The 26,003-nt window shown below is 35.4% G+C and overlaps 3 protein-coding genes across 9 annotated transcripts in view; all 3 read right to left on the reverse strand.

Annotated features, from left to right (window-relative positions):
* Window positions 1-7,999, reverse strand: part of LOC145222187 (uncharacterized) — a 31,817-nt gene extending 23,818 nt beyond the window's left edge. For 4 of the 5 annotated variants that reach the window (XM_080088250.1, XM_080088275.1, XM_080088266.1 and 1 more), the window contains exons 1-18: window positions 7,849-7,999; window positions 7,659-7,741; window positions 7,412-7,501; window positions 7,126-7,244; window positions 6,388-6,501; window positions 6,096-6,245; window positions 5,686-5,763; window positions 5,006-5,160; window positions 4,588-4,714; window positions 4,194-4,313; window positions 3,756-3,881; window positions 3,427-3,532; window positions 2,871-3,034; window positions 2,532-2,642; window positions 2,179-2,313; window positions 1,917-2,079; window positions 1,347-1,540; window positions 744-791 (exon numbers count right to left, since the gene is read on the reverse strand). In XM_080088250.1, the coding sequence (XP_079944376.1) occupies window positions 744-791; window positions 1,347-1,540; window positions 1,917-2,079; window positions 2,179-2,313; window positions 2,532-2,642; window positions 2,871-3,034; window positions 3,427-3,532; window positions 3,756-3,881; window positions 4,194-4,313; window positions 4,588-4,714; window positions 5,006-5,160; window positions 5,686-5,763; window positions 6,096-6,245; window positions 6,388-6,501; window positions 7,126-7,244; window positions 7,412-7,501; window positions 7,659-7,741; window positions 7,849-7,907 (2,142 nt within the window). In that variant the 5' untranslated portion in view covers window positions 7,908-7,999. The remainder of the gene's footprint in view (window positions 1-743; window positions 792-1,346; window positions 1,541-1,916; window positions 2,080-2,178; window positions 2,314-2,531; window positions 2,643-2,870; window positions 3,035-3,426; window positions 3,533-3,755; window positions 3,882-4,193; window positions 4,314-4,587; window positions 4,715-5,005; window positions 5,161-5,685; window positions 5,764-6,095; window positions 6,246-6,387; window positions 6,502-7,125; window positions 7,245-7,411; window positions 7,502-7,658; window positions 7,742-7,848) is intronic. The other variant, XM_080088257.1, reaches the window with a different exon arrangement.
* An 848-nt stretch (window positions 8,000-8,847) lies between these two features.
* LOC145222216 (kinesin-like protein KIF28) lies at window positions 8,848-21,118 on the reverse strand. Of its 2 annotated transcripts, XM_080088293.1 has the most exons (23): window positions 20,950-21,118; window positions 19,902-20,034; window positions 19,588-19,676; window positions 18,557-18,671; window positions 18,103-18,322; window positions 17,523-17,724; window positions 17,046-17,205; window positions 16,453-16,544; window positions 16,133-16,243; window positions 15,755-15,894; window positions 15,452-15,586; window positions 14,423-14,586; window positions 13,816-13,964; window positions 13,208-13,345; window positions 12,800-12,883; window positions 12,034-12,240; window positions 11,682-11,804; window positions 11,378-11,440; window positions 11,021-11,221; window positions 10,658-10,735; window positions 10,290-10,346; window positions 10,154-10,193; window positions 9,689-9,751 (listed from the first exon to the last, which is right to left on the reverse strand). In XM_080088293.1, the coding sequence occupies exons 1-22, from the start codon at window positions 21,097-21,099 to the stop codon at window positions 10,161-10,163; spliced, it is 2,844 nt and encodes a 947-aa protein (XP_079944419.1). In that variant the 5' UTR covers window positions 21,100-21,118; the 3' UTR covers window positions 9,689-9,751; window positions 10,154-10,160. The 2 variants fall into 2 exon arrangements, with proteins under 2 accessions (XP_079944412.1, XP_079944419.1); XM_080088286.1 differs by lacking the exon at window positions 10,154-10,193 and having other exon boundaries at window positions 8,848-9,751.
* A 600-nt stretch (window positions 21,119-21,718) lies between these two features.
* Window positions 21,719-24,179, reverse strand: LOC145222289 (uncharacterized). 2 transcript variants are annotated; one of them, XM_080088398.1, is made up of 2 exons: window positions 23,189-24,179; window positions 21,719-21,886 (listed from the first exon to the last, which is right to left on the reverse strand). In XM_080088398.1, exons 1-2 carry the CDS (start codon window positions 23,352-23,354, stop codon window positions 21,726-21,728), a joined length of 327 nt encoding a protein of 108 aa, XP_079944524.1. In that variant the 5' UTR covers window positions 23,355-24,179; the 3' UTR covers window positions 21,719-21,725. The 2 variants fall into 2 exon arrangements, with proteins under 2 accessions (XP_079944524.1, XP_079944516.1); XM_080088390.1 differs by having other exon boundaries at window positions 21,719-21,913.
* Between the last annotated feature and the right edge of the window lie 1,824 nt (window positions 24,180-26,003).

Genomic DNA, 26,003 nt, shown 5'->3' on the forward strand with positions numbered 1-26,003 from the left:
TGTGTTTAATCATTAGGGATGGGCCGGGCCGAGCCAGCACCCGAGTACTCGGTACCGAGCATGTCTGTTTTTAATGCTCGGTGCTCGGCTGAGCATTTGTACAAACTGACCCAAGCGTTAAATTTGCATATTCATGCCCTGCTATGCTCTAAAGCAGGGGTTCTTAACCAGGGGTGCACGCACCCCCAAGGGGTGCGAGAACTGTTCCTAGGGGGTGCGGAGATGCTGAATCATTAAGGTTGGTTAGGTCTATTCTATTTAAGCAATTACAGAAGGGGGAGCGAAAATTGGTTGGTGATTTGAAAGGGGTGCAGCAAGGAAAAAAGGTTAAGAACCACTGCTCTAAAGGGTGTCTATGAACAAAAACGAATGATTTTTCAAATGTATTAGATAGTGGAAAAACGCGTACTTAAAGGGCATGTACAGCTTAATAAAACACCGCCGGTGACATAAGAGACCTAGTAGAGCTAAAATGTAGAAAGTTTTTTTTGTGATGTCATAATGCACCGAGCGTGCTCGGCCGAGCATTAAAGTGAGGTGCTGCACCAAACAGAACATTTGCAGTTTTGGCACATCCCTATTAATCATCATACAATTTTACATGAAGGTTGGTGATGTGCTATGTGTTTGAGTGTACATAACATATGTAACAATATATTAAGTTGGATTTTGATTGGTGTAAATTATTTAGTCCTGGTAATTAAGTTGAAAATTGAGTACCAAGTCAACACTTTTAAACTTACTTTTGTTGCTGATAAAGATGCCTCTAGCTGAGTCTGCATCAGATGCATCTAAAAATATAATTGTAAAATTGTTTTTGGCATTTGTGGTCCACCAAATGTGTTGATGGAAAACATTTTTATGAATTATTAAAATTTCATTTTAATTAAAGAGTTTGGAAATTTTTTATGCTAGACACTGTTATGGAATATATTATGTCCATTTTTTTAATGTTTGCTTACTTCCTATATTCAGCAGTTTTAGTTCAAACTGAAGGTCACTGTTTTAAAGCCTAATCAGTATGTGGCATCCCCAAATTTTTATCGATGGTGATAAGGCAAAAAAGGGTACAGTGATCATGTGCTTGTTTAAGTCACAGGTACTTAACTGGAGACTGTGGTCTATTAAAATTAAATAAAGTTCTGCAACCTATCATGTGAAATGAAACAATAAGCTATTGTCTATTAACTCAAGCTTTTGTATTGCTACAATATACATTGAGCATTATGGACCACAAGTCCTTAAGATAATAGCAAGATGACGTTAATAATAATGAATAATAAATTTGAAAAACACGGATTTAAATATTTTCCCCACACACCTTACACAAATGGTTTGGGATTTACCTTTTCCTTGTATTCCACCAACTTTATGTCTGCATCACTTCGCACTTTTCCCAGTTCATCGTTTAACTTTTCCACCGACAAACTGAGGTTGTATGTACGATCTGTTTCATCATCATACTGCTCCTGCAAGCATCGCTTTTCGTGACAAGCATTTCGTAGCTGACATTCAAGGTCATCTATATGACCCTTCAGACCTGTGCAATAATCAAAGATAAATCATACCAGCTGACCTTATATTTTATATTAATTTTCGAAGTCAGGACATACAGATTTATTACTTAAATCAAAAAAATTAAGAAAGCTATAAACCGGTCAGCTCTGTATCTGACAAATGAGGTTGCAAAAGTGCTACTTATACACCAAATACAACAGATGGCTGTGTAATTACTCCAAGCAAAGCAAAGTTTAAGGGAGGTTTTAACTCCTGGACAAATCTTCTAAAAGTACCTGAAAGGTTTATTTAACACAAATTTACTTATAAGCAACAGCCATTATGTAGTATAATTAGGGATGTGCCGAGCCGAGAAAACTAATGTCGGAGTAAACAATAGTAATTGGTAGTTCAATCACCTTTTACATAACTGTCGGTGTCACTTCTTGCAATTTCACGACGTTCAAGTTCCACAACTTGATCAGATAACTTGCTGATTTTAAGTCGAAGTTTTGATTTTTCCTCCTCGTGCAAATCTTGGTCAGACAAATATTCACTTATGGCACTTTCCTGCAACTTGATCTGCACACAAAACTTGCTAGCGTGTATCCAGTTAATAAAGACACAAGTTTGCTTAGGAAATTAAGTAATATTATCTGTATAAGCCTAGTGTGATCTAACCTGTCCTTTAAGCTGATTGATTTCAAGTTTTAACTCGTCTTTATCTCCAACAGAGGATATTTGACAATCCCCATTTTTAAAATCTTCCAAATCAACTTCCAGTTCAGCAACTTTTTCCAGCAGTTCATTTCTTTCCTGTGAAAACGATTACATATATAACAGACATACAAATATATTCACATATTTATTTGAAACAAACTAAAGCGCAACCACAACGGGTGGGATATAATGCATAGTGATTGAAAAGGGGCACAGTATTTTTTGGTTGTAAACTTTCAAAGTTGTCCCAACTTATTTCTACTACAAAACCTGTTGTTAGGATTCACCATTACATTGGAACCACAAAGGTTTACCTGTTCAATGATTTCTTTGGAAAGCTTCACATCATCTAAAGCTTTCTCAGCTTGTTGAAGTTTTTCAGCCAGTGCTTCACCATTATCTCTTGGCTTAATTGAACTCTCATTCTAAAAAGGTCGACATTTACTAAAAACAGCCATACCTTAAAAATAAGTTTGAAGGATTTGTGAGATAAGTGTAAGTTTTCTGGCTTGATCAGCAAACTCTGTCCTAGGAGTTTTTTAAATTATAAAGCCAGTTAAGAAAATATTATGGCAGGCTGACTTCTAGACACAAAAATTTTATGGCTTTATTAGTTGGTTTGGTTCTCTTTTAGTTTATAACTAGAAACTTACAAATCTCATTTTCTTCCCAACAGTAACAGGTTTGCTGTCAGTGTTATTGTTGTGTCGTTTGCTGGCTTGTATTTGGGGTGTCTCAAACAACCTTGACCTTTCATCAACCTCAAGGTCAGATATAAATGTGGATTGATTGACCGAAAAGTCTGCCAAAAGCGTTTCTGCAAAAAAGGTTTGATATACAGGAGCAAAACTAACAAAAAACAATCAATTAAAGTGTCATTGGATTTAAGTTAGGTGGGCATTTTTTACAATGATGTTTAGGTTTAAAAAAAACTACAAACAAGCACTTTTGATACCAGCAATGTAAGATGTGTAAGTACTTACATAACAGTTTTATTGGTCTAGTTTTTGTAAATTGTGGGAAAACATATTCGTTAAATCGACAAAGAGCTTGAGGATTTAACAATAAAATAAAGGAAAACACTATATGTATTTGAGGTACATTTTGGAGTGCACATTTGCGAAAAATTTCATGTTTTGTTCTGCACATTGTACAAATTATTGCCTCAAGCCTGGTTGCAATGAAGTATTTTCAAAGCATATTATTTACCATTGTTTATCATGTCAGTTTTAGGTGGGGTTGCATGCCACCCAACTTGTAGGTTATTTCCCCTAGCCCCAGGACACCAGGTCTCCCTTCTCATCTTCTGTTGCTTCTAAAAATAAATATGACAAAAAATTAAGGGATTGAAGAGTGTACTAGTTGCAACAATATCATACGTAAATATCGTACTTTATTATTACTAACTTAAACTTGAGATTTTTACTGTTTTGTGTTAAAAAAAGGTTGCCACAAGAATGAAAAAGTATATACAATTGCAAAATAGCTTACATATGAAAAGTACATATTAAATGCCACAAGTGTAAAGGCTTTGATACCTTACTATAGTCAGGGGGTAAGCTTGACACAAGTAACATTCTTGTTAGTTTAAGGTTTTTATCTTGCAGCAATTCTTTCTCTGCCAGCAAGTCATCTACACCAAGTTGTCCTTTCTGTCGCTCCATCTAAGAGAAATAGTATACATGCCCATCAGACTGAGTATCAGAACAAAGTGTGTGACAAAACAAGGTTAATAAATGAAGTAAAGAAATAACTCTTTAACTTTGCTGGAAACACATAATTCTAATTGGATCTAGCAGAAGCTTTTACTCGACCCAATGGAAATGTGTTGTACCAGCAGAATTTGGTGCAAAATATAAAACGTCTAAAAATGTAAGACTATTTTAAACACAGAAAATGCAAACAGTTCTTGGCAAAAAAACTGTAGGTTGTTAAAATGGTTTTGGCTGAAGCAGCAATTTGTGTTCAATGCATACCTCTTCTATTTTTCGTTTCAGCTTGTTAATTTCCCGCTTTTGTCTGATGAGAAGAGCTTCATCAGAAAGAACTTCATTAACTATTGGCTTGTTGGTTATTTTTTTAGCACTGCTCGCAAACTGCACAGAAGAAAACAAAATAAGTCAGTGTAACATAAATAAAAACTAATAATAAAAGGTGTCTATGAGGCTGCAACCAATCATGATTCTGTTATTATGGTATCACAAAACACCACGCTATAGTAAATTTAAGTTTTCAACCAGAATTATATGCTTTGATTTCCTCAAACATTAAAAAAAATAAAAAAATATCACAAATACTCTGTATGGCCCGATTGCCTTGCCTTTGCCTGCAAGTATTTTTTTTCTTTTTTAAAGCATCTTATGGACTTACCCTTAAAGTACTTTCAGTTTCATCAACCACAGCTAAGGTTACAGTACAAATAATTGCAGTGAGAGAATTTCCTCCAAGTGATGATTGAAGAATCCGAGTCAGTTTTGAGTCACGAAAACTTTTGAAACTAAACACAACAAATTACACATGTACGTAAAAATGCCACTGGTTTTATTATCATTAATGTATAAGAAATATGTCTTTTGTAAGTTTCCTTACAAAGTTTTCAACACATTATTTGCAGTCTTATTTACAAAATATTTGAATGCCTGAGTTAAAAAGAATTAATGATTTTCTATTAACTTGTTGTAGCCAAGTATTGTTTGGCAAAAAAAGAACAATGCTAAAAAAAGAGAAATCTGGTTTGGCAATTTTAAATACAAGTGTGGTTGAAAAAGATAAATTCCTTTATACTTACACTGTTCCAGGTCCAGATTCACTTTCTTTGCATATCTGGTTGATAACTTGGCCGAGAATCATTAAACTTTTGTTGATGTAACATCCTTCTTTGAGACGTTGCCCTTCAGCACCAGTTTGACTTGCTCTTTCGGAACCAGCCAAATCCACCAGATTCTGTCACAAAATTAGTTTTGCACTTTTGTCAGGATTCATTATTTATCAACAACACTTTCAAATTCATATTAGACCACTGGTACTAGACCACTGGTTATCTATGGACAGGGATAAGAATAAGTAACTTCTTCCCTGCCTAATCGCACATAACTAGTATTAAATTAGGGTTTAAAAGTTTAAACTTCTGTGTTGAATAATCTTTTGTAAAATTTTAGTTTATTTCCGAATGATTAGCATGATGCAAAAGTTCTTTATCACCAGAAAAAAGTGAAAATGTGCAAGATATCTGATGACTAGGAGAGTTGCATTATCCAATTGTTGTAGAAAAATGACATGTGCATAAAGTGAGTCACAGTCAATCAGAGTATTATCAGCTAAATACAAACTGAGCACCAGTCATCTTGTAATATTTGAAAAAATTCGCTAAAAGGCAATTCTCTTTGCTTCAAGAAGATTGAGTTATATTTTGAGGTTAAACTGTTAGTTTGTAAATGACCAAGTTATTTTTTGAAACAATCAACGTACCAAATGTGAAACTTTGACAGCCATTTCTGCTTCTTCTTGGGTTCGATTCAAATCCCCACGTTCACGACTTTCAATAATCTGAATAAGCAAGGCAGAATTTATTTTTGTCTTTGTATGCAAAGGGTAAGCCAAGTTCAGAAGTTTGCCTAAGCAACACAAACAACAAAAAATGAGGAATTAAATAGTGGTACTGTACTTAAAAATGCTGACAAGTGTCAGAAAACTATGTTGTACTGGTGCTGTTGCAAATAACACTTGCTTTCATGTAAATGCAGACAAGTTGATGCTGTACTGATTACAACAACATCTATTTATCAAAGTATATTAAAAAATTCCCAGTGACATTCTTTGTACATAATCATGCCCAACCCCTCAAAATTTGATTGGCAAAAATATCACTTATATTTTACCATTCTGAAAATAGTATGGGATCGACTGCTACGCTCATTCATGTTAGTGGATGCCATCTGTCGCTGTTTTTCTCCCTTTTCCATTAGGGCCAAGACATCATCTGGTGATGTCACCATTTCCTCAACTAGTCCATGAACAATAACTGTTTTCTGGAGAAAAAAATGTTTTATGCAGATGTGGATAAAAAGTAACATAATTTACTACATATAGTTATTAAACAAACCAAGCTACTGCGGTAAGGAAAGCAAAAACTAAGAACTGACAATAAAACATTAATATCGATTAACTTACAAACTCATCCTCTCTGATAGATAGAGGGACCACTTCAGATGCAAGTAAATCCTTAAGATTTTCATTGTAGATTTCAAGATATGAAACACGAAGTAAAAACTCTCGTTCAGGGGTCTAAAAAGTAACAGGTATCACAAGCATCATACAAATGTGTTAAAAACAGTGACCATTTTTTGCCCACAAAACTACTAATTGAGGGGACATTTTAAGAGCAAAGCATAAAACATTCAAAATTAGAACTATTTAAAATGACACTGTTGGTACTAGAGTTCCTTCTCGATAAATTACGAAAAAATTGAGTCTCGAGAAATTTTTATTTATTTTTTTAAATTATGTCACATATCTTAACAAAAAGTAAATGCGACACCTCTTATTACGTGTATTTTTTGTTTCAACTCGCCTCTAGAGCGGACTGGGCACATAACCTTCTTATTTTGCTTGCGAAACAGTGATTTTTAACGTGCGTTGCTGTAAACTTTCACCTTTCCCAGGCAGAAGTCACACCTGGTTGCGTAAGATCAATAACACTCGCTTCGTTTTTGGCTGACTTGCTAGCAAATCACTACTTGTAATCGCTACTAGAAGCGAAAAAACGTACAATCGGAAATTTGTTTGTTTGTTTGTTTTTGTTACAAAATCAGCTTAAATAAAAATTTCGAGACTCTCGGGAAATGGATTTTTAATTTCTCGTTTCTCGAGAAACACTAAGTCGAGAAATAGAGGAACCCTAGTTGGTACCTTCTGGATCATAGAAAATATTTCATTAACTGCCAAAGGAATAATGCCTGGATTGCTCCTTGATCCCATCATTGTGTATGTTTTGCCTGAGGAGGTTTGGCCATAAGCAAACACAGTACCTAAAACACACTGTTGTTTAGTTTATATATTTTTTAAATTTCATATTTCATTGTTTGCATTAGTTTACACACCATTTGAAGTTTTTTTTTTGGTCATACAAGTCTAAGTTGGTTATATTGCAGGATCAGAAGTTCAGAACCAATATTTCGTGCTTTGTAAAACATACCATTAAAACCTTTCATGGCGGACTGAATAATGGGCTCAGCTATTTCTTCGTAAACATCATTAGTAGTCTCGTCATCACTAAATACTCGATCTGCCAAAAGTAAAAGTGTTTTTTCAAATAAAGGTTAAAAAATACGATTATAGAAAACAGCCTCATCATTTAAGTGTCAGATTTTTCTTTACTTTCACATTTTGAATTTGGCACCTACAATTAGGAAAATAGTTAAGTTCGCATAAAACCAGCTCACCATAGATATAGGACTTTTGCTTGTTCAATTTTAATCTCACTTGATGTGTGTCAACATCCCACTGAGAGTCACAACCAGACTCCCTTCACAAATAGGGTAAAATTAAGAACAACCACTCACAAAGTCAAACAAAAAGTCGAAAACATCAAAAACAAATTACAACAGTAAGTAAAAAAAACTTATTGCAAACCTTTTTATCATGGGCCTTGAGCGAATGCTCACTTTAACCCCTTCCCTGTTGCTTGCCATTTTGCCAACTACTTCAACACCCAACACAGCTAATAAACCATTTTAGTTTATCTATTAGAGAGATTCCTTAATATATAAACAAAGGATGTCGTTACTGTGAATAAAAAGAGTGAATAAAAACTTAAAACTCCAGTCAAATTTGCCGCCCGCCGACATTTCATAGAGATCATAAAATATTTACATGGAAATTAATTTGTCCTAATCGGGAGATGTAAACACAAGTGTCTGTTTTTAATCCCTAAATCAAAGTTGGTTAGGACAGATCACACTGTCGAACATTTTCTTAACCCACAAAAGAGGTTTTTAAACAAAAGTAGATCTTTCTTGGTGTCAGAATAAACATTAACACCACTAGTTTGGTTGGGCATGGCTTGAGTCTTTGAGATAAAATTTATGTGATTCCATCAGTATTGTTTGCACAGACTGTTGCCACAGACACAGAAAAGAACTGTCGAATAACATGATAATGAGATTTTATTTTCAATTTCTGCTATTTACGCGTATTAGCTGTCTTTTTCAACACATAGAGAACGAGCAGTCGTCACAGTGAGGTTAGCAGCAGTACCGCAGTCAAAATAAATATTTCTTGGATATTTTAGTAAAAAAACTTAACTACATGTGCCTACCTGATAATATGGTTGATTAAAGTCCACGAAGATATTTCCAATGCACTGAAGATGTTTCCAACAAGTCTTTACAAGCAATTTATATTATGCATTATTGTGGTAGGCCAATTTACGTTTTCATGTGAAAAAAATGACTTCACAGTACTATTTGGATATTAAATAGAATTACTGTTGGTCGTCTGATTTAATACGTCTTTTTTGCCGAAATTTTGAAAGACGTCTTAAATAAAAATATTGGGAACCCCTGATTCTCAGTAGGCACTATTCCTTCTGTTCGGTATTACCATTTGTCATAGTAACAAACAATTAGTGACATTTTTTTTTATTGAAGCTACAGAGCGGGGAACTGAGCAAATAGAACTCTTGCGAGAGGAAAAGGAAACAAATCACAGAAGAAATAATAGTACACAACCAACGCCAAAACACACAAATATAAACAAGCCTTTTTATCAAAACAACAAGTTATAAACAGTCACATAAAGTCCTGAATTTAATGACACGGACTACGAAGAATAATAACGTGTTCTACTATTGGCTAATAGTAAGGCATTTTAACCCCGAGAAAAAAATATGATAATAAACGCAACAGAGTAGTCTATAAAACTAGGCACTATGTTGAAAACCACTGGTTTAACGTTACCGATAAACCTAAAATCAAGGGTTAAAATAGTCCAATATTGGCAAGTTACTCTTTAAATAAAACCTGATGTTGTGAGTCATCGTGCATGCTAACTGTACGAATTAACAAACCTGTTTACAAAAACAATGCATAGGAAATACATGCTACAAAAAGGCAACATAACAAGTGCAAAAAGTATTAAGCTAACAAAGGCTGCTGCGATGCTAAAAGTAAGAACAATTAGAATTCTAACTCGTGGACGAAAAATATTTTCAAAACGTTTAGTTTTCAAATATAAAAACAAGCACTTGAGGGGATAGAATCTTCAAGACTATAAAGCATCAATATCACCCATGTTTGCTTCAAAACATGCATTTCGTTTATCAAAGGCAAAACAACTTACAAAGCTGCTAAAAAATGACACAAGCTGATGATTTGGGATTTTTTCTTGGGGCACTTGGTACACGCTTCTGTGGATGGTGGGTTGGTTGAGTGGAAGTGGCTTTTCCAGGAGCTTCGGACGGTTTTGGGGTAAGTTCTTTAATTTTGTCAGCAGGAAGGTCTTTGCCTGTTTGAAGGATATAGTCGATTCGCGCAACCTGAAATGGTAAAATGTTGGTAAACGGGATAAACAAATGCGGGTCGAGCTACCTAACTCCGGGGTATTAAATGCAGGGTAATCAAAACTTTAGTCAACATGTATTTTGCCTTCGTTCCTTTTATACACGTTTTACAATATACAATTGAATTTCGCCTAAATCAACTTCAATCAGAGTTGTAAGCGGGCCTGAAATTGGGGTCCGAACCCGAAAATAGAAGCCAAAAACCCGGCCCGAATCTGATGTTATATAAAAAAGCTCGAATCAGGCCTGAAAGTTGGTGAAAATACGGCAAAAAGCCGAGTCAAGTCCAGTTTATTGAAACTTTGGCCCGAACCCGACCCAACTTACAACTCTGGCTTCAATACGAGTTAGAAACACACACTCAATCAAATGGCTTACCTGGTAATTAACGTCGTAAGATTGCTTTAACCGGGTCAGCCTGTGTTAAAATCACAACGATTCAGTTGAAAGACAGAAATTACTGCAGGTAAGCCATTTGAATGAAATCAAATCAAGTGAGAGGACATGAACTCACCAGTATCATGGTTTCCTTTTTGCTTTTTGCCTCCTTGACCACTTTAGCAATGAGATCCTGAAAAATACAAGAGGTAAAAGCGCTTTTTCGAGAAAAAAACTATTCCAGTATTGTGCTGTAAAATTCAAGTATCCTGTTGAACAATGTATTCAGGTAAGCATCAGTTTTGGGCAGGAACGTTGGTTGATGCACCCACTATGGTTATCCGGCCACCAGTATAACGACTACCCTAAAACTTGTATAACGCACTAAACTAAAATGTTGACTTTCTTCTTTGGCCAAAAGAACCTGGACAACACTAAACTCTTTCCACTTTTTGAGGAATGTCTTTAAATTTCTTGACTCTTAATGTCGCCAAACATTTTTACCAGTTTGTTTTGCATGTTTTCCATTTTCCTTTTATTATCCTCGTTTTCCTCCCTCAGTTTCACGTTGGCTTTTTCCACCTGAAAACATCGAACTGTTATGCGGAGTTAAAACCTAATTAAACTGAGCAAGTTAACAAAGTTTTGAAATTAACATTTATGAATTATACACTTACTATTCTTCATTTTCGACAGACAAGATTTAAAAAAATAAAATAAACATCATAAAATTAAAAATTAGATAAACATCACAAAAAAACTAATATGAACTTTACAAACAGACAAATGTTTAAATATTTACGGCAACACTTATATTAATGACAACGTTCGGCAAGAAAACGTTTTCTTGGTAGAAAACTGAAATACCTCATCTTGTGCTTTCTTTGAGTTGGATATAGTTTTCTGCAAATGTTTAAGTTCTGATTGCTGACGTTTAAGGTTCCCAGACTTGTCATTAGCTAGTGGCACCGCTGGGGCTTGGGGTTTCTCCGCTGTGTACGTCATCACCCCATCTTCTTTCGCCAGCAATTCACGCGTCGACATTTTCATCTTTTTCTCATCAACTGCCTATTTTTTAACAAAACTTGAGATTTAACAGTTTTCTAAATAATATACCCAAACTTCTAAAAAACTTATACTTTGGCATCATCTCACTACAACAAAGCAATATGTTTTAACAAAACAAACGTTGTAATTATTTTACTTGCATTTTCTTGCCCTTACCTCCTCTCTTTGTTTGCCGAGAACTTGAATTGTGATGGGATTATTTTCTATTTCTGTCAGTAACTGTAAAACAGATGAATTAAATAAAAAAATGTTCCTAAACGAACAAAAATGTAATATACTCCGCAAAATTGTGCTGCCAAAATGTGTACATCTTCACAGGAAGCTTAGTTTTGTTATTTAGGTCGAAAGAAGGTTATGGTAACGCACATAAGATGTTAAGATATGTTGGATTTCAAGTAATTCTTTTGGATTTTTATGTTTTAGCAAATGTGTATGGAATTGAAATGTGACATGATTTTACCTGCGCTGTAACAGGTTGTGCAGAAAACATTTTCTCGAAGTAGACTTCGCAGTTAGCTGACGCCTTGATGCGGGAACTGCAGTTCCATTCGGGCGAAAGGTGAAATTTAAAACGACAGAAAATCTACAACAACAAATTTCAATTTTAACTTTTTAAATGTTGCAAAATAACAAGGCGATTATTTACAAAAAAAATCGTAGGAAATGGTTTTAAGCCACAAAAAAACTGGCTAAAACGACAAACAACAAACAATTTCGTAAAAAAACATCCTTACAGACATTTTATTCGCCCCAGCTATCACTTCCCACAATTTGCATTTAAAATCTAAGCGTAAACCTTCTATATTACTGACCTCAGAATACTTTCTCGGGAGACCCATGATTTTGTTAATCTTGATCTGAAACTTGAGATTTCGCTTCTTCAGCTCAGAAGGGTTTTCCACAAAATCATCTTCACCCAGTTTTACACCCTCCATGTTACATGGGTTCGCTTCAATCGTCATCATACCCACCTCAGCACCCTTGTAATCCCGAATGGGGATCGTGTCACTCGTGTCCATCTGTGTGATGTGCAAGTAATAGGTTACTTTCTGGGTTTGACAAGGTAGGGGACACGTATAATGGTTGTAAAAGCTTAATCACATATTCAAAAACGCATCTACAAGACTAGAATGGAACCAACAATTTTCAAAATAATTTTGTCTATTGGAAAGGCACGTCAGTTTTCGTCTTATATTTGACAAGTAAAGATATTTTGGATATTTGCCCACCCGTTTATACAGACTTATTCGTGTAGTCTGTTATGACATTTTCACGTAACAGAATGCATAAAATTCACCTAATATTGTCCTGAAAACGAAGCTATAAAGCTGGATGATATTCGGGAAAACACCATGTGTTCTATACAAACACCTTAGCGCGGTTTCAAAAATGACAGGTAAATTAAGTTAATGTATGGTTGCGATTTGGAATGTGGAAAATATGTGCAAAAAAAAAGACTGATAATATGGTACCAGTACGGCCTATTGAATTGTTTGCATTTATGATTAATTAATCCTGAAACGAAACACTCGCTCCTTTTGGTTTCAAACAATATATAGGTTGGTGCAATGTACTAACCAAGTAAGCAAGACTTTGCAGGAAGACGTAGGAGGATCCGACTATGACGTCACTATTGTCAGCTTGACAGAATGGGGATTTATCCTGCGATAAAAAAACAACCGATTTAGGTCTGGTGCTGCGACAAAATACGTCTTGTTATAGCAATATTTTTAAAATCGAACGTCTTGTATAGCAATATTTTTAAAATCATTAGCTTTGGGTGAAGGTTTTTACGAATAAAATATGAGAACTGTTTTATCGATTTCGTGTGCCTAGCCTGTAGGGCGACGTTTTATTGATAAATAGTTTTCACCTATATCTTGAATAAAAAAATTTTTGCATAAAACTGGTCAAGGTTTAATATATTAAACCGCAAACAGTAACATATCATTTCTTCATTTTTCCTTCACAACAAACAATCCACACCTGATCTTTCTTCCAATCATCATCTTCTTCAACATACATTTGATACATTTCTTGCATTGCGTATTTTCTGTTGATGAATTCGTTCTTATCCCACATATAATCGTGGCCAGTGACCAGGTTTCTTGCTTTGATGGATACCTACAAAACATTCCGAAATTTTGAATGCAGTTCCACAACGTTTTTATATATTCCATCATTACATGCACAATGTGCAGTATAATATTTATCTGCAATTTTCCTGTCTTATCGGAGGTATGTTATAAAAAAAATTACATTAGGAGGGAAATCGTTTTTTACTTTAGGAGGGATAATTATTGCCCAAAACAGAATACTTTTGCTGTTTCGAACATAATTTTCAAGTGTTGAAAAATATATTTTTTTTAAATCGTCTTTTCCACTATTTTAATCCAAACTAGGTTTAAATCATAGGTTTAGGATATTCTCTATATATAACTTATAGTAGGTGTGTATTTCTCGAATTCAGTAAAATGACCCAAAGGGAATAACCTGCATTTAAACATTATTTGAATCAAAAAAACTTCGAACGCACAACCCATAAAAGCAATACCGTATATCTAAAATATTAATAAAGATCCTTTTATGCAAACCTCGGTTCGACCTTCCTTCAATCCTCTTGCTTGCGGACTTATCAGCGCAATCTCATAAATCATTTTTTGGTCCAACTCTTCTGACATTGCGTTTGCTTCATTCACCATCGGCATCACTTGGATAAGATCTTCCTGGAGGAGGATGTCCTCTGAAAAGTGGGAGAACAAATTTGTTAGTTTCGGCTGTTGTTACTTTTCCAAGAAAATTGATGCCTTGGTGTATAATGAAAAAGCTATATGCAAGAATTATTGCCGTTCTCTTGATAATCTCTGCAATATTTTGCCGCAGTGAAATCTTTGTAGCTACGCATTTTTTGGCTTTGGTCTTATTAAGGCTGGAATTAGTACAATTAGGGTTGGCTATTTGTCAACATTGTCCCAAAAATCATTATTTTTTAGTAACCCTTTAATGTTATTAATTTTTTATTATTAACTTTTTACATAAGTTACAAAAAGCAAGTTTCAAACCAGTAAATCACATCTAAGGCAAAAAAGCAAAAATAAGTTCGACGCTTTAGTTTCAGTGCTGTGTTAGTTTTAGTGTTGGCTCGTGTGATAAGTACCAGTAATTCGCGATAGGACCGTGTTATTATGTAGGGTTGTGTACCGGTGGATTTTCCAGTTTTGTCCATGTCGAACCCCTTGTTTTGTGCGATTTCTTCCTGCGCTGAATCGAACGAGACTTTCTGAACTCGCTCTCCCTCCTTCTCTTGTTTCGCTGCATCTTGTGGATGGTGAAACACGTAAAGATGGTTCGATCCAAACATGACCCTGGAAAAAAAAACAAAGTTGTTGTAGGAAAACAAAGTGAAAAGACACTGTTTTGTGAATTATTTATCGTATATTGGACGGTCGTCAATAAGTACAAAAGGATTCCTAGTTGAGTTGCTTGCTTTTGAAAGGCTTTTTTTACTATTTTGCAGTACAAAAACAAACACATGTTAGCTGGCAAAATATCACATGTCTTTAGTTTCACTCGCCCTTTTTTCTACTTTTTCGCAGAACCGCTCGTAATGACCACAAATATAGACGCTTGTTACGTCGATAACAAGACTGATCAAGTTATTGTCGCAATATTGATCGGTCAATATGTGTTTCTACTATCGCTTTACCCATAAAATATCGACAACACAAGTAATTTCTTCTTTGTCTCTCTTTAGAAGGCCAAATTGGTACAACACACTTTACCCAACAAACAAAGGTGGTACTGTTGTACTATATGCTGAGATGACAAACCAAAGTATCGCATGTCGAATGCCAATAACAATGACAGTTCCCGTATTTTTTAACCACACTAAATTCCATGTTATAGAAAATGTACATTGACCTAAGGTCCAGATGCAAGGGACAAAAGACGTGATAAAATCAAACTGAAACAAGAGGGTTGGGATCAATTTCCTAGAAGCAGCAGATTGTGTAAGAAAGGAGAAGCACAAAATTACAGCCTTTCACGCAATCGTTTTGGTTAATAATGTCAAAAGCTGTTTCAATGACCTTTTTTATTTGAACAGTAATTCGCGTGTTTACCTACGTGCTTTGTTTCCTTAACCATACAGTTCCAAAGAATTTAGTTAATTTTTGCAGGTTATTTGACCGATAAGCTTTGACGGTAATAGTCCCTGACACAATGACTCACCTGTCATTGTGACGAAGCTCAGTGCGTTCTGTGACCGCCTTTCCGTTCACGAGAAGTTTCCCATGAGCTTCGTGAGGCGTGAGATAAATCAGTCGGTTGGAATCGTTCTCGATCAAGGCATGATCGTTCTGTACACTGTATAGAAACATTTTAACAATATTAGTCCTTAAATTACCAAAAAAGGCGATTTTCATAAAGATTCGTTTTATATTTAAAAAGATTTCAGGCCTTACTTCTTATAGTCAATATTTAGAACCATGTTTGCAGTTAAAGCGTAAAACGTCTTTCTTACCGCCTATTTACCTCAATCCCTTAAGAATGATAGTGGCAGGTTCAACGTTTCCAATACTTGAATTTCCAGGAGGTGTGAAGTGAACGATCATTCCAGTGAGCATTGGATCCTCGTTCAAATTCCACAAGTGAGGTGTTGTTTTTCTTGCTTCCTGTGAAGAGTTTTAAGGTGAAAGAAACCTGTGTTATCATCTAAATAATTTAAGGGGTAACGCAAATCAACGCCTGTTTGGTGTTATTGGTAAAAGTAAAAGACTATATATTTCACTTAGTTGGAATTTACTACAATAAACTACACATTAAATTTACAACAACAAAATTGGCTACATTAAACTTCGGTTTAACGATTTCAAAAAGATTCACACAGCCATTGGCAAGCAAACAACACACCTGTTTCTGTCTTTCATCCATTAAAAGTTGATACTTTTCTTTTTCCTGATCTTCCAATCTCTGCTGCCACGTTCTGTTCATATTTTCCATCTCTTCTTGACTTCTGAGCAACTAAAGAACAAAAAACTTCCAATTAGCACAAAATGTAAGAAAACAGCGCTTAGAATCCTTCTGGGATAAACTTTTTTAAATGTTTAAAATCGCAAATATGCTTTCACAGGGTCATTTCTTACGACCGCGAAAGAGCGATAAAGAGCAAGTAATAAGGCTTTTTAAATCAGTGGTTTAAAAACGCGTTAAAAAAAACGCAACAAACTTACGTCTTCCTCCTGTTGTTTTCTTAGCGCCTCCACTTCTTCGGGTGAAATTCCCTGTACCACCACTGTACCGGTTTCTTGAGTTTTTAACATTTCTTTTAAAAAAAAGAATTTTTGGTCGATTGCCTAAAACCTTTGTCTCACCACACAAAGTTAATTTAAAACCATTTTTAAAGTAACTTATTTTACTGTTAACCAGGACCAGAGTATGTAAAAAACGTTTCTTTTCGGAAAATGGAGTAGGCTATAAAAAATTATCATCCGCTCGATATTTGCCCAATAAAGTGAAAAAGATTTACAACGTTTTGTGGTTGTGGACTTGTGGTCATACCCAGTAAAAATAAATATTATGTACTCCATAAAATATATATACGCACAGTGGTGTACATAAAACCTGTCTTTTATTTTTCCGTACAATCAGATTTTTGTGAGGCGGTAAAACAAAACCTCACATGTGTTTAAAAAAATTTTCAATAAATTTTTTCAAGATACTTTTTTCAATAAACGTCCCGCATTCAAGCGTCTTAGACACAAAGGTTGTAACCAGCAGTCGACGTTTGCTGTAAAAGCCAAAGAGTATCCAAAACCTGTGTTACCTTGAAGACGTTTGATTTCGTCTTTCATTTCTCGAATCAGTTTGTCAGTTGGACTTTCATTCACCACCGCTTTCGTTTTGATGGATTTCGCTCGATCAGCAAATCGCAAAGTTGACAGAGTTTCTTCGTAATTAATATCAGCTGGACTCAAAGCAGCAATCTGGTAAGAAAATTGGCAAGATTGCTATTACGCACCACAAAAATAAATCGAACATGGCCCTTTCTTTTGTACACAACAGTGTCAAACAAATACAGTGATACGTTGCTTGAAGAAATCAGTTCGGTACGGTGCCATAATGTTGTCAACAAGTTTTAAGCTTTAAGTTGTGCCGACCCCCACAGTGAATTGACATTAAATATAGTTTCGTATCATCATCGAGTCAAAAGCAGTTTACTCCACACAGCTACGTGCTGTTGTAGATGGGACCTGTTCTTTCACTGATGTCCAGCCAGGTGGAAAACACACTTGTCACTTACCATGATGGTTTTGCTGTTTCCACCCAAAGCGTTTTTCAACAACCTCGTGAGGATGGAATCGCGAAATGGGACGCTTATTTTTTTCCCGTCCTGTACGTCTGCAAGCGCTTTGATGCAGTTCCCGAGACACAAGAGACTTTTGTTAATCATTGATCCTTCTTTAAGTCGATCTCCGGTCGCACCAGTGCTTTCAGCTCGCTCGCTGCAACAAAAACATGCGGGGTTGCAGCGAATAGTTTCTGATGACCATTTAATTATGTATAACTGCTGTTGTTTTACATTTTTCAAAAAAAAATACTGAGAACATTGAGGTTGAATCAACACGATATCAAGTATGTTTGGTACAAGTACAACGTTTGTTTATGTAACTTACAAAGCCGCTATCTACTATCACGCAATACAGGATCGTTAAATCGGTCTTTACCACCGCCACGCCTGACACAAGCTACTATCAGGCTCGCTAGACCGTCGGCGTACAAACCCAAACTTGATTTCGTTCTTTTTGCGCTGTGTCAACCAAGGTCAAAATTCGCAGTGCTCAAATTTAAGCTTTAAACTTCAAAAGTCTGAAGTTGGTTACCTGCCGGCCAAGTCGACGAGATTTATTATCGAGGTCTTCGTCATGCTTTTGCCCACATCGTTTTTCGCTTTCTGTGCAAAGTTTATGGCCACAATAGTGTGAGCTCGGGAGCTTGTGGCATTCATGTTTGTGGCGGCCAAAGTTCGGTTTCTTGTTCCCTCCGCAATTCGAGCTTCAATGTTTGCATAGCTGCTTACTGGTGACACCTGTAGGCCTTCAACTGCAGAATAAAGTTTAGGACTAGGTGTCTACAAGTGGTAAAAATACCAGTTAAAATTTAAACAGGACCGAGAGCTACAAATGGTGTGAAAATCGTAAAATTTTACAAAACTAATATCAAACAAACAAGAGCAATTTATAATTCGGGCTTTTAGCCTTAAAGGAACATTAAAACTCATTTTGAAAATTTAGTCTGCGTACGGCATTTCCCTAACAGGATGGAACTTTTGCTTACCATAAAACCCCTTCTGTTGATGTTCACGCACTTTCAGACCACCTTTCTTGAACGAGCTGACATTAAGCAGGTCTTTCACAGTCTCATTGTAAATCTCCAACATCGAAACTGAAACCTGGTTACAATTTAATAAACATAAATCGTAACGGAAAAGTTGTCAGTTGAAAATATGTCTGTTCGGCTGAGGTTAAAAGCACACAGGCTGCCGTTTTTTAACATATTTTTTAGTTTTGTTTTGTGTTGTGATAGTTTGCTCTTGAAATTTTTCCAACTATTTTTTTACGCCCACTACTAGCGCGTCGGCGGACATGCAATGTTACCACACCTTTTTTATTTATAATTTGATTTCAGTAACTATTAACCTTCAATTTTTTATACATTTATATACATTCAAGAATGCCCCTGAAAGGATTTAGCAAAATGCATATACTTTACACGTTTACTCAAGTGGCTCTTTAATCCATACTATAATTTGATTATTCATGATTTAAGATAAGTTGAACAAACAGGCAGCTGCAGACAATCGATATTCACCTCTAAAACACCCTTGTTTGTTGACATTACCAAAACAATACAGTTGTCACTGTTAACGGTAAACCATACGGTCAACAACACGAAACCATATTTTATCAATAGGCGTAATGGGGACGACAATATGTTCTGGTAAATTTGGAAGGCTTTTTATATTATACATGCATCTAAATCTAAACCGTTGCTTTCATTATTGCAACGAACAGCAAAGGTCTGAAAGGTCGACACAAATCGGAAAATTGGCGAGTGGCTTCCATTGTTCGGCGTAATTTTAGCCACGCCCATGATTCAGTGTTGTTCTCTGTCACTAAAACAAGAAGAGACAAAACAATAGCCGAACCACAAACCACGTGACATGAGAAGACCACGTGATGTTTTTTGTGTAACTTAAGTGGCTAGTGTTTTATTACGTTTTTTTTTTTGTGTATACTATTCTAATCGACAATCTAAGCAGCCCTGTGCTAGTTTTTATACTTAATTCATATTTTATATATTTTTACCTGGTATTCAGCTTCCTTTGATGCTTCGTCGGTTTGCTTTTTCTGGTCAATTCCTTTGAACAGCTCTTCGCATGTAATAGGTATAATACCTAACAAAGAAAAAGAAAAAAATACTAAGTAAGAATATTATTTGAAAACTTTCTGCAAGTAAGTTGATGCACAAAATCTTCACAAGAAATGACAAATTTCTACATTTGAAGCCATATGTAACATAAATACTGTCATTTCTAGCAGGTGGCGTATTAAGTGGTCTTGTGACACAACAATAGGCCCTTGACGGGTAACAATAAATTTTGTTTGTCATGGAACATCACCTTTATTCAGGTTATATCCCACCATAGAATAGGATTTTCCTGAGCCAGTTTGTCCATAGGCAAACAATGAGCAGTTGAATCCTTTCCAGGCATTTTCAAGAACTCCTTTGCCCAAATCGTCAAACACTCGAGCCTGTAAACAAACAATTATTAATGTTTGTGGTTTTAGAATTATTTTCCCATGGGAATATGTTTTAGTTGTTTTATCACACGAAAAGCATGCAAGTATTATAGAAACTAAGCTGGAAACCTGCATTCATTTAAAATCCTTATAACACTTTCTTTTGATTTTGATAAAGTTTGATAATTTGATAACAACTTTGTAAAAAACATTGCTATTTCAATTAAATTTAGTAGCTGCAATTGATATTTTTAAGCTCCCTTGAGCCCTGGTAATTTGGTGTTTAAACCAGATACATTACTATTTAAACATCATGACTATTGATGTCTGAAAAATACTTCAGAAGTTTATGACGACTCACAAAAAGTTAAGGACAAAATGGAAGAACCGAAGGCATTAACTATAACAATTATTTTATTTCCAATTTTTATAGGACAGGACTAGTATATTGTCTGCACTTGTTTGAACAACTAAATGAAAAGTGTAAATATATCACCCTATTATTACTGTAACTGCTGTTAAACAAACTCCTTTCTCAAACTATATTTGACTCATTTGTCACATTCAATACCAATCCAATATTGACAGACATGAGTTCAAATTAGCCCACAAAACCCTTTGTATTGAACTTACGGTTCCAAATGGCAACCGATATTGACATAATTGAAATTTGCTTTCTTTGTTGACTTTCAGTTGTGACCAGCTGTGTGACCTTCTATAGATTTTTAATACCACTGTTTCAAATTTTTTTAGGTAATTTAAAATGACACAATTTTTAAATGGTACTTGAAGATTTTACCCAACAAACCAATTCCAAATAATTGCAGGCAAAACTTGCATCCAAACTAGTTTTGTCATTTTTCGGCAATAGTTTTGTGGCAAACAACTGTAGCACAACCGTGAAAAAAAATTACATTTACAACACACCTGGTCAGCATATCGGGCGTCCACAGGTTCCAAGTAGCCATCTTCGCGCTCTCTGTAGCCATCATGTGACCAGTATGAATAATCAAATGTAAATTTTTTCTCCCCTGCTCTTCCCTCAGGGTCAGTTATAATGGTAGTGCTGTCATTCATTTCAATGACCAAGTTTGCATTCCGAGTTCTCTCACGCTCATTGTAAGGAATTGTTAAGGAAAAAGGTCAAAAATGCAAAGATATTTCAAACATAATTTTAATCATATCAAACATTTTTTTTAAAGACAGCCATATATTATCAAACATTTTTTACGTAACATGATGTCACCAATTGAAATGAATTTGTTGTTTTGTTTATTGTTGACTTTACATACAAATCCAAAAATAACTATGCAACATGACTGGGACATTAATACATAAGATTAAAAATAAACTAATTACAACAGCACCATTGAATCAATAAAAGACAGTTGAGTAAAATTAAATTTATGAATGGGATGTTTACCCAAAACTCAAAATCAGAACTTATATCCAGGTCCTGTTAGACAAACAGAGAAAGGCTTGTGTTTGCCAAAGCTCCCAGACAATATAGGAGGGTATAAAAATATCCAAGACAAACAATTGAGTTGAACCTGTGTAAATTTATGATCTGTGACTTGTGAGTGTGTTCACAGTAATAAAACATAAATTTATTTTGCTAGAAACAACTGGCACTGTATTCAACATACCAAACTTTTTGCAAAATGTGTTTACATCGCTCTTTATATTTTCATTAGTGTATTTGATTAATTTAAAACAAAAATTCTTTTAATGTTGTACAGTAAAGAAACACAAAAATTCCTCGTGGTTGTTTTTGTAATGAAGCAGAAGGATATAAATGGCCGAAGTCGAACTGCCACCTTTAAATTACTGGACATCTTCTTGCTTTTCCTTGTTGTGCTATTAACTGCAACAAATTTCAAAATTTTCACATCTAAATAAAACAAACAAATAACTTAAAGAGTTTTTAAAATGATGCTTTTATTTTTTTATTAAATATTCCTACACAAACATTTTTTGTAATAATTACAGTGTATATATTTAACTTCCTTACAAAATGAAAGCTAGTTTAACCTGTGTCTACCCTTTCTTGCAATGCAATTATTCTGCTCAATGTACAAGTTACTGGTTCTTGCAGTCAATTAAAGTTTAAAAACGCGTGGCTGGCAACAAAATATGCCGTTCTGGCCCTCTCCAATGAACGAAGAGTAAAAGCTTTGTAAGAGCCCACCAGTGGGATTATAAAACTGTTTTTCGTGGTTTTAAATTTAAGGCCACAAGGCCAAACACACCTTATACCCTCAAGTGTTCAATCGATTATTAACCTTTACGTCGGCTGGAGCCAATTGTGGGTCGTGCACAATTTACACAACCAACGCGTCCGGCCTCATGGAACAACAACAAATTCTCGTCCACCGTTTCTCTTGCGCGCGTTGTTGCTATGGCAATTAATTGCCGATGCGTGACCAAAGCCCCTTTCTGTCTTTGTTTTGCGAAATGGTATAGTCAGACATTTGTTTGCTATTCAGAATTTTGCTGGTTTACATTGATAAAGTAATAACAAAAGTACATTTGCACTTAAAGCCAAGATTTTTAAATTGAACTTCAGCTGTTTAAAATGTTGGTTGCGTATGTCTGGTAAGCTTACTGGACTATAGCCAGGGTTGCCATCAACATGAACCCCAAAATAACGACAATCGACAAAAAATTATATTTTCATGCGAAAAACAGCCATATTTGATATGCACTTCCCCCAACCTTTGTTATGTCATGCCACAAAATGTTCCGAAGCACCGGATGACAAACAAAAAAGATATACAAGTTTTGTAATTTTTGAAAATTAGACAAAATAAGAGATTAAGTCAAAAACAAGGACAAATCTTAGAAAAAGGACAGTATGGCAACTCTGACTATAGCCCAGATGACCACCGGTCGCAAAAATCATAAAAAAATTCTAAACTCTGGCTTTCCTTCGTTTTTACGTAGACTAACTTTTCTACGTATCTATCAACCTCATCGTCAGTTCACTTTTTTGTCACTCGCTGCAATAAATTCTTTTTGGTTTGACACGTCCAGCTCTAGAGCGCCACTTACGTTGACTTTGTAGCTATCTCATCAAGCGACAGACCAATAACACACAGTTTATAAACGGCATACAAAACAATACATAGTAGGCTATAGGTTAGTATGCAACTTATTTAGGGCTTACCGTTTGGCTGAACAGGTCCAAATGCAAAATCATACATCTTCGGCACAGTTGGTGCTTTCTTGTGTCTCATTAGAGATGATGGGCTTCGAACTTTTGTGTAATCAAGCTTCGTAGGACCAGAGCAAGAATCTTGCGGAGCTGTATTTGGTCTTTCAAGGTGTTCCATTTTAAACAAACGTTGTTAATCTGTTTATCTCCGCCTGCACTGGTTTAACTTTTACAAAAACTGGAACGCAATATTAGGTAAGGATTGCTATCAAGACTACGTCTGGTGTGGTCCCAGTACTAAAACATAAACTGATAACTACAGCTGTCCTGTTGCACACTTGGTTTAGGTGGTTTTTTTAACAGTAATAACACGTCGAATGTGGAGGGGCGAATTTAGTTCATAAAAAAATAGCCTATTAAGAAATAGTGCTAACATTTAACACTGAATCTATGCTGATGAAAAGGATCAACATAAGCTACGTCGCTAATAAATGTTGAACTTGTAGTTTACAAAGCTGCTTTATTCTTAAAAACTCGCAATTCAAAACTGTCTCATAAACACTGTTCAATGACAATATTACAGTATCTAAGAACACTGCCTGTGTTAGTGTGTTGTTTTGCAGTTGCTTATAATTCCGTCATACCTCAGTAATCTACTTACCACTGTCCAAGAAGTGTGCAATGACACAAATTTCCCTACATTTTGTGATAATTATAACGCCAAAATTGCTACGAAAAAAGCACACAGCTTTTATACGCGACAAACTTTTTGCTGTGGCTGCATGCAGAGAGCTTATGAAGCTTATGTCGTAAGGTCTATTGTAGCGTCGTTGGAACGCAGAGGGAGGGCTGGTCGGTCACTCTTCTCTCCACAGATGCTTATAAACTGCGGTCAACTGTGTTTCAACAATTGTGTTGCCTGCATTTGGGTGAGTTGGTGATTGTTTTATAACATCGTGACAAAAAAAACACATTCAAAACACAGTTTGATGTTTGTGACTCGTTAACGCCACCTAGCGTTAAATCTTAATGGAACTCCGCTGTTAATATTATAGGACTAAAAGGCATGCTGCCTCGAAAATAACTCTATAAATGCTTACAACATCTATATATATATATATCACAGTGTTATATTATTTGTTGTTTTGCGAAAAACTTTACCAAACTTCGGTCGTTCGAAAAAAAACTCTGGACGGGAGGCCTGACTTTAAAACAGGGACGCCCCTTTTTTTGCTTTAACCGACCGCATTACAGGTTCTTGTTTTACTAAAAGCAGCACGTGTCTCTTAAAATCGGCGCTAAAATAACCGTGAAATACAGTTCGGATAAATTGGCATTAACTACCGCAGGTGCGCACTCCTGCTCTTTAAAGAGTACAAAAGACAATGTTATGAGCAGCGGTGTGCCAATAGACCAAAGAACAAACCGTGTACCTCTCTATATACTTTGGAGAGTGAAAGTTGTGAAACTAATAATGTCGTGGGGAACTGGTACGAACTCGTCGCACATAAATTAACCTTGAGCTAAATCTATCCAAGTAAATATTTGCTGATGTTTATATTCAAGATAACCAGTGGTTTGGAATATACAAGCCAATGAAGTTGTGTTAGAAGTCATGCGAGAATAATGTTTTGTACGAACAGCACTGAACGAACTTGCAATGTATATTTGTTTTCTCTGACATTGATATGGCATATAGTTTACTTTTTATTCTAGAAAATGAATGTATTTACAAATGTCCCAAACAGCACCTTAACAGGCGCTGGACCGCACCCACGTGTAATTACATATTTTGGAGAAAGGTTTTCTGTTCTCGATAACTGGCAGATTAAACAAAAGAGCGTTAAACATCTAAATATAATTTCCCATAAATTCTACCACAGCGCATGAATTTTTTTCTTTTTATCTGGTTTTTATCAAGCATAACAATCAAGAGCAATCAAGAGTTGCTTGGCAACCCTACAACAGCTTCAAGCAGGAAGATCAGTTTTTAGTCCACTATGTTTGTCTACAGGCATTTTGGTAGTAATAAATTAAAGATTTACTACCTTGATGTCCACTGACGAACAAACGCAAATCGCCAAAGTAAATTTACGACCTTTTACGCTGAACCGATGATTATCAAGCCCACAAATTTGTAAACGAGGTACGCGTCACTATGGTTATAGAATGTTTGCTGAGTCGTTACGATGCGTTGAAATATTTAAGAGCAGAATTTCGAGGGCGTCGTTTGGGAATAGGAGCGATGTCTTCGATTTGTGAAATGCCATTTAATCTTGAAAAGATGTTATTAGTCACGAAATAATTTCCATTTTGTGTTTTGGCGTGTCAAACATACAATGTGTATTTGACAGTGGCATTGTGTAAATCGATGTCAAATCGAAATAATTTAATAAGCTATAGGCCGCATTATATCACCATTAACCACACCGCCGAAAAGCAATCAGGATTTAAGTATTTTTTGTAATATTAGGCTGAGACACAGACCGCAACATGTAACTGGTTGTAATTTTTAATCTTTTTATTTCAAAAACAAGAAAAAACAATTACGCACTATGTTGTTGTTGTATAACATGTTATTTCATTACTTTTATGTAAATACGTGGTTTATTACCATCACTTTGAAGAGCCATGCATAATGTCATAACAATTCCCTCAGAAATTTATTTAGCTGCCATATTTTCTATTCTTCGTAACTTAAAAGGATTAACAACAAAGAGATTATATGCGGCTTTAGCCAGAAATGATACGAAAATCGAAGGCATATTCCAGTGCTGTGATGTTAAGTGGGACGTATATGGGCAAGCTGAATCTAGTCTGTTTACTT

This window comes from Phallusia mammillata, chromosome 1 (assembly GCF_965637545.1).
Source record: "Phallusia mammillata chromosome 1, kaPhaMamm4.hap1.1, whole genome shotgun sequence".
NCBI lineage: Eukaryota > Metazoa > Chordata > Ascidiacea > Phlebobranchia > Ascidiidae > Phallusia > Phallusia mammillata.